The sequence below is a fragment of the Eleutherodactylus coqui genome, chromosome 7 (assembly GCF_035609145.1).
Source record: "Eleutherodactylus coqui strain aEleCoq1 chromosome 7, aEleCoq1.hap1, whole genome shotgun sequence".
Taxonomy (NCBI): domain Eukaryota; kingdom Metazoa; phylum Chordata; class Amphibia; order Anura; family Eleutherodactylidae; genus Eleutherodactylus; species Eleutherodactylus coqui.
In genome coordinates this window covers 114,883,199-114,893,913 of record NC_089843.1, presented here as the reverse complement: position 1 = coordinate 114,893,913, position 10,715 = coordinate 114,883,199, and the positions used below count along the sequence as shown (strand labels likewise).

Below are 10,715 nucleotides of genomic sequence, written 5' to 3'. Positions count from 1 at the left end.
CGGCCTATACAAAAGGACTTTTAACACAGTCAGGATTCTGATTTTGCCATTTCAAAATGCAAATTTTCTTCTTTTTCAACCGTTCTTAAAAGGTCCTTTTTTTACATGGCAGATTCTCTGGCAGTGGTAACGAGCATCGACTGACAATAAGCAGGTCACCGGTGTTCGTTAATTTTTATTGACGACAGGTTATTGGCAGTAGAGAGACAAACGATGATTGTTGGTTTCCGTGAACAATAAATATGATCATTTGTCCCAATACAGCCAACATTGGTAAGGGTTACAAGGGGAGATGTGCAGATGGCTAGCGACTATTAACATGCTCACATTAACAAACCCATCATTTGATGCACCAGAGCCTTCCCATTCATCTGATCATTGGCTATTTACATGGCCTGATGACAGGACAAACATTGGGGTAAATGCTTCTACCTAATCATCTGGCCCTGTAAAAAGCCCTTTAGTTGATTTACCAAGGTGGCTTTGAACCGCCCAACATCTCCTTAGCTTGGGATCATGGACTGCTGCCCTTACACTCTCCTATAAAGTTTTGATTCATTGTTGTCTCAGGGATCGTAAGGTGTCCACATCTTACCGTGTTGGGATATTTCAGTGGTGATGTGAAATGTTCTTTTCTCCAAAACACAACGTTCTATGTTTGTGCCAAAAATTTTCCAAGTTAGCCACAACTGTTCATACATTTTGCCAAAAGCACTGTGGACCATACTTTGAGACAAGCTGCAATATTTTTTGGAACAACAGAAACTTCTTTCAGCAGGTCCTTCCTTGAGCACCAGTCTTGTTCAGCATTTATCTAATACTGGAAACACAAACAGAGGTTTTTACAGTTAGCCCTCTTTTGTAGGTCTTTTTCTATGGAGCCTTCAGATTGTTCTTAACAGGTCCACCACACCTAAGGAAAGCAGGAGGTACTAAATTTTCGCCTATTGTTAATGTATCTTGTCTGGATTGATGCACGCCCAGGTGATGCTCTTGTAGACCTTTTTTAGCTCCTTGCACCTCTAAAATACATCTTCAGAACATTACATCAACACACGGCTCACACTAAACAATCTTTATTGAAATAGATTTGTCAGTAACATGGCTTTGTGTGCCTTTATTTAAAGGAGTAAAGGCCCTAGGAAACAGTCATTTTCAGTCCCAGCTTCTTTATTAAAACATGCTTTGGGAATTAGCTCACGAAGTCATTAACACTTAATTTTTCTCTCTGGAATGTAGCTTTTTACACAATGTGCTCAATAAAAAAAATACAGGTAGTACAACTGCTTGTAATAATTTTGACTTCGATAATACCATAATTTATTAATTAATGAAGGAATCAAGGTACTTTCAATGGGTTGACTTACTTTTCTTGCAACTGTATATAATTGGGTGTATGAAATCTTCCTGCTTAATAGTGCCTTCTAGTCTATAGATATGCAACAGAGTTTAAAATTTATCTTGCGCAAAGGCGGCCCATTTCCAAACCTTCCATAAACGTACTGTATTGAGCGATAAAGAAGTAAACCAATTACATTTATCCAGAGATGAAGACTGTGGGCTCAACATTATTTTTCCTTACTCCAGATAAACCAGTTGGGGAATACTGTAGAAAAGTTTGGTACATTAATTCAAAATAAAATAAGCGCATGTACAGACAACTTAGAAATCCAGGCAAGATGAACTTCTGAAAGGGTGTAGATACTCGAGAGAAGATGACATTTGTGACGTTTGTGTACTGATTCCCGAATAAAGGGTCACTATAGAAAGATCAAATCCCTTTGTTATTTACTACTCCGACTTCTGCTACTGAAAACATAACATCCAAATGAGTGATATTCATTACATGTAAACACAGCCTTGAACACTCTTCGTTTGCACGATGGATTTTACTTCACATAAAATCCATCATTCAGCTGCTGAATGAAAGGCTGAACAAGTACATTGCATTTGAATGCATTTTGCTCATCTTTCAAAAGCCTACCGGATCTTCTCTTCAGGGCATGTGTACACTAGCCACGAGAAGAACAATGGAATGTGTCGACAGCTGTTTGCACAGCTAGAGGTGTGCTTAAACAATAATGTGTATATACACCTTAAAAAAAGGTTTAAAGGGTCTCCGTCATGGCATGAGAATCAGAGCTACAGATTTCCTACAGCTTTCCCTCTTCTGAGAATTTACAGCCATGTACCAATTTTATTGATTTCAGTTGATTTAGTATTTTTAGAAAATTTACAAACTCTTCTAGAAAGAAGAGTTCTGGTTTCAAAAGCAACACAATTATTGTAATAAAATGAACATTTTTATAGATTTTCAATATTCAGCTACATTTTCTTTGGCTTTTCTAAAATGTTACAACTAAGGATGAGCGAGTATACTCGCTAAGGCACTACTCAGACGAGTAATGTGCTTTAGACGAGTATCTCCCTGCTCGTCCATAAAGATTCGGGGACTGCTGCGGCTGACAGGTGAGTCGCGGCGGGGAGCAGGGGAGAGCGGGCGGGAGAGGGGGAAAGAGAGATCTCACCTCCGTTCCTCCCCGCTCTCCCCTGCAGCTCCCCGCCCCGCGGCGGCCCCCCGAATCTTTAAGGACGAGCAGGGAGATACTCGGCTAAGGCACATTACTCGAGCGAGTAGTGCCTTAGCGAGTCTACTCGCTCATCCTTAGCTACAACCAAAAAAAAAATAAATGGCATATCTGATTGGTGGTGTTTTTCTAATGCGGTTTGAGCCATATTAAGGTTTGAGAAGTACTTAGAGCATGTGTGCACAACCTCTTTAGGTGTGTGGGCTGCACAGTTCCATTTTACCTTAAAACAACCCTCCGGTTTTGGGACAAAATTCTTTACCAGAACAAGGAGGAGAGAGGGATATAATAAACAGCAGTTTTTCTGTTGTCCCACCAATTTGTGGGTTTCAGGCCATCCAAGATGGCTACAACAATTTTTCTTCTCCAACTACATAAACACACACTGTGCACTGCACTAATTGGCCAGTGCTGATCACATGAGCAGCTCTGGCCAGAGAGCAGGTAGAGCATTAGTAGTCCAACATTGACAATGCATTACAGGAATTAGTTAGTCTGAATAGTGCAGTGTACAAGTTGGATGGTCATAAACACAGACAGGAACTAGCAGATCAGAGGGACAGCAGAGAACTGCAGGTACTATACTTCCTTACTGCGGTCCTGGGACAGAATTTTGTCCCGAAAGCTGAGGGTTGCTTTAAGGGCCAGCAGTAGAAAGTAGTGCAGACATGGTATTTTATTTAATAGCACAACTTCAGGGTGCATACATTTGTGTGTTACTGGTGTATTATGTCTCCACCGGAAGTATGGGTGGAGACCTAGGTTTGGCAGGTTGAGATTGTGTTGATGCCTACAGGTGCCGATTGGTCCCCGACTGCCGTGCATTTCAGGCCTGCGCTGTCACTTAGGCCACCAGGCTTTCATCTCACCTTCACACCCCGCTGTAACTGTCTCCATTGCCTTGCACTGCAGCTGCACTCCCAACCCCCGCTGTCACTCTGCATGGCCATGTTGGCACATGTCCGCCCTGATCAGCCGGCCCCGCTGTCATTGTCGTGGGTGTGCTCCGGACCAGTCCACCCCTGCCACTGGGTACGCCAGTAATTTCCTTGACAAGCACAGACATGTGTCCCCCTGCCAGAATTCCCGCAGTGCTCACACGTCAACGCCAGACTGCTGCTGCTCCTCTCTGCCCTCCCTAAAACTCTTGGGACGCCGGTCATGCTGCTCTCTGTCCTCACCCCCTGATGGATGGCGCATGCACTATCCTTGTCTGGTCAGTTCTCTGCCCTCACCTCGCAGTTGCCCACTTCCTTTGCCCCGATGGGTGTGGGCGCGAGTTTCTCCCACTGCCCCCATCGCTGCTGTGTGCCCGCTGTCAGGCGCTGGCGGGGTCTTGCAGAAGCCATAATCCATTAAGTGCGGAGCTGTGCGGACAGGACAGCAGACACAGCAGCAGCCAATCGGAAGCTAGGGGAATGACAGGGGTTGAAACCGCCGACAGAGGCCAGTCAGCATCTAGCTTCCGGTATAGACAAGATACACCAGTACGTATTTGTGTTTAGCTTTTCAAAAAGCCTTTTTTTGGGGGGCGGGGGTACTCATGTGAATAAGCCCATTCAAAATGATAGTGCTCATATTTGGGTGCGTTTTGTGCATCTCATAACGCATGAAGTTCACATGAGCATGAGATTCTTACCCATAGGAATGTAGCCTAAAGCTTCCTAACTTTTTAGTTTGACAGCTGCAGTTACACTTTTGTTAGTTATGCTTGAAAAACCGTCAACAACTGTTGACCAACCCAGTTAAAAGGCTACAATTCTCAGCATTCACAAAGGCCATTAAATTTGAGCTCTGAAGCATGCAGAGTTGTGACTGCTGCTCTGGACTATTATACAGGCAGTAACTTGATAGTAGTACTAGAAGAGGGGGTGTTATGCAATGACTGCTTTAGGGTGACTACCCACTACAGGTTTTTTTTAACTGCGAAATTTGCAGCGTTTTTCCTTCTGCAGGGGTCTGTGGGACTTGTAATGTTAAAATCGCGATCGCGCAAAATCGCAATTTCGCAGTGAAAAAAAGTGTAGTGGGTAGTCACCCTTAAGTGAAAAATAATTTTTAGGATTGCCTTATGCCTAATTGATCAGAAAGACAATTGTCCAAGTGAAATACATGACAGCCGCCATTATACCGAAAACCACAGGCAGAGTACTGCTGATTGCAGCTACTACCTGGACTTGTCAGTGACTGAACTGAGGAGTCCAGGTAATAGCCACAATCAACAGAGCTCTGCCAATCACCAACTGTGGGAGTTCCCTATAACACCACCAGGACAAATCCATCACTCCACCCACAGTTCTGGTGGAGACAAAATGCACCAGTTTCCCCAATAGTGTAGGGCCCCACTTAAAGAGTCATGCATAAAATGAGTGCCATTGTTGCTAAGTGTAAATACTGCACATAATGACATTTACAATGCTAAGTGACTGCTTAGTACTAGTTTTGAAGGGTTTTTTTTGTGTAAAAACTTTAAAAAGGGGTCTAACAGAACTTCAATATTGATGATCCATCCTCAGGATAAGTCATCAATATCAGATTGGTGGGGACCTGCTGCTCATGATCCCAACTGATCAGGTTGTGGCACTCAGGTAAGCACCGCAGCCTCTTTTCAGGGCTATAAAGTTATGTTCATCAGTCACATAATCTGAGAGCAGCTCAGTCCCATTCAAGTGAGTGGGACCTAGCACTTTACATTTTATAGAAGCTGTGTCTAGTATTTTAGCTGTCACTTCACTGCATGTAAGGTACAGTAGCACTTGCCCCAGTGTCACAACCACTTCAGACAGGTGATCAGTGTGGGTCCCAAACAAAAGATCCGCACTGATCAGATATTGATGACATATCCTGGAAATGGGTCATCAAGTCTAAAAATCCCAGAAACCTTGTTTAATGTCAGACATGGAGTGCTGCCACTGAAGAGACATCAGTATTTCAGAAATCTTTATTAAAACACACATTTTCAATACATTATAGGGAAAGAAAACCTGAATATACATAGTGCAAAAATATAATTTATGAAGTATCAGTTATTACTAGAATGCCAGTATAAAAGTGGAAACAAGCATTTTTTTAGAAATAAAATGCAGGAAAAAAAAAAGTTCCTTAAAAAAGGGATGTCCAGTTAGGATCAAATATAAATCAGTATTGTTAATGAGCTAGTTGGGTTGTTGATAGCAGTGAAACTGATTCCAGCCTGTATTAGGATAGAAGTATGACTATTTGCAATGGACAACAGTACTGCAAAAGCTCTTCCATACAACCACTAGGGGTTTCACAGCTCTCAAATATGCAACCCCATAACAGTTTCTTATAGGAGTGCATAACCATGCATGGCCTACACAAGGCAGAATGCTTAGGAGGACGTTTCATACTGTAGTAATTTTTTGCATTCCGCACCGCAAGCAGCAGTAAATTTTGTACGACTCCATATGGATTTTGGTGTCAAAAGAAAATAACTAATCAGCCTGCTATTCCCCCTCAAAATTTAAAGTTAGTTCTGCAGATTTTGTTGCGGAATTCTGCTGCATCCCGGCGGAATTATTCCAACCATCTGAAAAGTCCCTAAAAATAATGCAGAACAGTGTGGATTTGGCACAGATGTCACCTACTTTAAAACCATAGATGAAACACATGGCATACTTTGACAAAATACAGCATACTACAGATTTGAAAATCGGCAGTATGTTCTAAAATGTACACTGAATGCTTCAGCAGTGTGTGGAGTTTTCTAAAAACACAAGCCGCATTGTATCACAAGCCGCATTGTATCATACATTAAGTCTGGCCTTTACTACGAACTTGCACCCAAAAGTCTTAGGTTGAAAGAAAGGGATGACTGGAGGACTGTCGAAAATGGAATGCAATTTGCTTCTCAGCTAGTGCTGTTTTTCTTGCAGTTTTACCAAAAACTAGCTGACAATTCTGTTACGATAGGAGTCGCCATCCAGCTTTCTGAAACCATGAATGTAAAAAGAAAAATCTGCATATGATACAGTCTTAGGCTGCATTCACACGAACGTATATCGGCTCGGTTTTCACGCTGAGCTGATATAAGTCGTCCTCATCTGCAGGGGAAGGGGGGGGTGGAGGATGGAAGAGCCAGGAGCAGGAACAGAGCTCCCGCCCCCTCTCTGCCTCCTCTCCGCCCCTCTGCACTATTTGCAATGGGGAGAGGCGGGATGGGGGTGGGGCTAATTCTCAGAACTTAGCTCCGCCCCATCCTGCCTCTCCACATTGAAAATAGTGCAGAGGGGCGGAGAGGAGGCAGAGAAGGGGCGGCAGCTCTGTTCCTGCTCCTGGCTCTTCCATCGTATCCCCCCCTGCAGAGGAGGACGACGTATATCGGCTCAGCGTGAAAACCGAGCCGATGTACGTTCGTGGGAATGCAGCCTTAATATAATACATCCTGCACTTTAATCCTGAAATGGTTCATGAGATTGGAACCCTGGAGAACCCTTAATACTGATGTTGCTCAAACAAGTTGCACTGTTCTGAAAGATGGCAGCCATGATTTTCTAATCCTAGACAACCCCTTTAATGCAATGTATTATAAATATACGTTGCTTTAAGTACCAAATGTCATAACACTCAGCATCTCCTGATTTGTTACACTTAACTGGACATCCCATAACAAGACATGACTGTTCAGAAGTAATATTTCACAATACAATAACATATACAAAACTCAACAGAAACTTTTCTAGCGGTGTTCAGTAGTTTTAGCATGAAGAAAACAGAAGACACAATTATGGCGACAATGAGATGAGCTGAATAGCTTGAAGGTTTACAATATCTGTAATAACATACAATGTGTAGTCCAATATTCCTGCAATATGGTCTCAGTGCACAGAAATCTAAGCAGCTTTCACAAGATTCTCCTCATGGATTTCAACATCCTCACAAGATATATTTAAGCCAGTTTGTTACTTTTAATACATAGTAAAAGAATACAACTGCATGCACTAATACAGCGTTTCTCTACTCCAGTCCCAAAGGACCACCAACAGGTCAGGTTTTCAGGATTTCCTACTCCACAGGTGATGCAATTATCAGCATCTCAGAAATTGCTGTAGATGTACTCTCTATAGGATATCCTCAAATCATGGCTCTTGGGGGTACCCAAGAGCTGGAATTAGGAGACTTGCTGTAATGAGCATTCAGGAATATGTGCAGCTTCCCTGCTCTAAACTGGCTCGGATAGGAGAAGTGTCACACCAATACATAATGATGTACACATTGCCAAGTACAAAACGAGTTGGCTCAATATGCAGTGGAAAAAAAAGCATATTTCAAGAATACACGTGGTATCAGCATGCAGTTTAATATGGGTAGTGGCTTACCCAGTTCCATGTTATATCTGCAGTCTGATCAAGCATGGAAGATTTACTGGTTAATCAAAAAGAAATAATCAGTCCTGCAGTCTTCAAAGGTAAAGCAAGTAGACAGCATGAAATGGCTTGATCAAGTTGATTTCCAGAAATCCAGAATTAATAAATATGGTGCGGCTCTTCTGCACATTGTTTGGACATTGTGTTTGCATTGACAATAGCAAAGGTGCACATATAGCATCAAACATAGATCATACAAAAAGTGGTATTTCTCTACATCTTATTAGAAAAGTAGGCTGGCTTTGGTTGGTCCTCATAGCCAATCTCAAGGCAAATCCCCAGGCTGAGTCTAGGCTTTCTGCATTTCGATTATTAGTACTACCATATTGTAATCAGTATGGTCTATAAATGTCCACATCCAACAGATACCATGACACAATACAGCATATGGCTACATCAGTTGGTATCTGGAAGTAAATCAAATTAGCAAAGTATTACTGTGCAACTGTTAACACATTTCTTCTGCATATGCTGCTCCTTCACATAGAAATTAAAGGCAGAATCCCTTAACAATGATGACAATATGTAGAAGTTCTATTAAAGGTGTTGTCCCACAAAAATATATTGTGGTAATTAAATGTAGCCTATAATGAGAATCCCTTTATGTTTAATATACCTCCAGATACTGCAGGACTAATGCTAGACTAGTACCACCTCCTGTTTCTATTAAAGGACCTTTTAGTGTCTTGTCCACCTCAGTAAATGTTCCAAGGCAGTCATACCTACTCAGCAATACTGCAGACAAGAAAGACCGGTTATAAGAGATACTGAGCAAGTGATGAGAGGAGACAGAAGACTCAGCAACTTCAGAAGCAGCTGCTCACAACCCCAGGGATCCCTCCACATACACGGTGGGGCAAAGAAAGCAGCAAGACTGAGCAGGTGAAACAATTATGGAGGTGGAGATGGAATAGAAACATCAGGTAGCACCATTATAACAATCTTGGACTATAGGAGGATATTAAAAAAAAAAAGTGAATAGCGTGTAAACACAAAAATAAATTCATAATCATGGTCTGGATTACACTAAAACTATATTTTTCATGGGGCAAGCTCTTAGAAATGTAAAATAACTTGCAAAAAAGTGAATATGGCAAGGCTTTCTTCATGTGAATATTAGGGCCTCAAAACAAAAAGGGAGAAAAAAAAAAAAAAGCTATAATTAAAAAAAAAAAAAAAAGGCAGAATGAAGTGGGAATCACAGTTTGTATAGGTATAAACAAAAAAAAACCCACAAAAAAATGCAGTTATGTCATTTTATAATTGTTCACTCTGGGAGGATTTTTTTAATATATGCAAGTTTTTGTATGCCGAGGTTTTTCACAGTAGAGAGCAATAGAAAGGTCAGGTGACTGCTATCATCTTACAACATGCATTTGATTTTACGTTAGCGCTAGTCAATTAGAAACCAATTGAAGGCTCATCAAGAAGCTGGGCGCCAGAAGCAAATTAACTGCTCTTTAGAAACTGAAAGAAAATGAAAAGTGAACTTTATTACTTCTGCATGTAATGGCCAACACTCCTGAACCTTTACTGAAAACATTTTCTTCACTGTAGTGAGTTCTCTTGTGTACGGCTTCAAAGTAAGAAATACCTGTTCAATCAATACAAGTGGTCACTAAAGCAGGTCTCAGGATTTATGCTTGGACCTGAAGATAGAAAGATCAGTTGTGATGGGTCTTGAAAGTCATCTTTATGTTGGTCAATAGTACAATAGATTGTAATTAAGAACCAATAGCCTTCATCTGTGTCACACCCTTGTTTTTCCATTATTTTGCAAAGTGGCTATGTCTGCTGTTTTGTTAGAGACAAAAGCTGTCGACTAAGCAGTGCATTGTGACGCTGGAGGTACTCTATTGTGTCACCCTGTTTTTCAACCACATCTTCCAGGCTTGCTCCTTCCCTAGAAAAGAAAAAAATATATATGATAAAGAGGATACACTGAAGGGGACTTTCATATGGGACAGAATATTCTGCTGTGTGGAAGAATCTACGCTCCAAAATCTGCAAGTCAAATCATAGATTTTGGTGTTGAATTGAAAATTGCTGAATTTGCTCAGCAATTCCGTGGCAAAACCTGCAATTAGACCTGTGGATTTTGACAGTAGAATATTCCAGTTATACACCTCTTACCGTGACATCACAGAAACATTCCTCCAGAACGCCACCGACTGTCCGCTGTTTCTAACACGGTGTCCGCTCTCTACCTAAAACAGAACCTCTCAAAAACAGACCTAGTCCTGTTTCCGCCCTTTACTAACCAACTTCATCCTGACATCTCCATCTCAGTGTGTGGCACCACCATAACTCCCAGACATCATGCCCGCTACCTTGGGGTTATATTTGATTCCAATCTCTCCTTTACCTCCCATATCCAATCTCTAGCCCGAATAGGTCAGCTGCATCTCAAGAACATTGCAAGAATACACCCTTTTCTCACCGTGGACATGCTAAAAAATGCTCAGTTGCCCTCATCCACTCTTAGCTCGATTATTGCAACTCGCTGCTGATCGCCCTCCCCCGTGCCAGACTCTCCCCTCTCCAATCCATCCTGACTGCGGCAGCCAGGCTCATCTTGTCCAGCTGCTACTTGGACATCTCTGCCCTGTTCCAGTCACTGCACTGGATGCCCATCAAATACAGAATTCAAGTCACACTCACTACCTTCATCCATAAAGCTCTCCATAGCACTTCGCGGACCTACATTCCCTCCCTCATCTCAGTCCACCACCCAGCCCGT

General features: G+C 42.0%; 1 protein-coding gene across 2 annotated transcripts in view; it reads right to left on the bottom strand.

The window, feature by feature from the left end:
• Nucleotides 1–9,216: 9,216 nt before the first annotated feature.
• The window catches only part of TMEM192 (transmembrane protein 192), a 43,893-nt gene continuing 42,394 nt past the window's right edge, over nucleotides 9,217–10,715 (bottom strand). For both annotated transcript variants that reach the window (XM_066573566.1, XM_066573567.1), the window contains one exon: nucleotides 9,217–9,878. In XM_066573566.1, coding sequence (XP_066429663.1) covers nucleotides 9,761–9,878 — 118 coding nt within the window. In that variant the 3' untranslated portion in view covers nucleotides 9,217–9,760. The remainder of the gene's footprint in view (nucleotides 9,879–10,715) is intronic.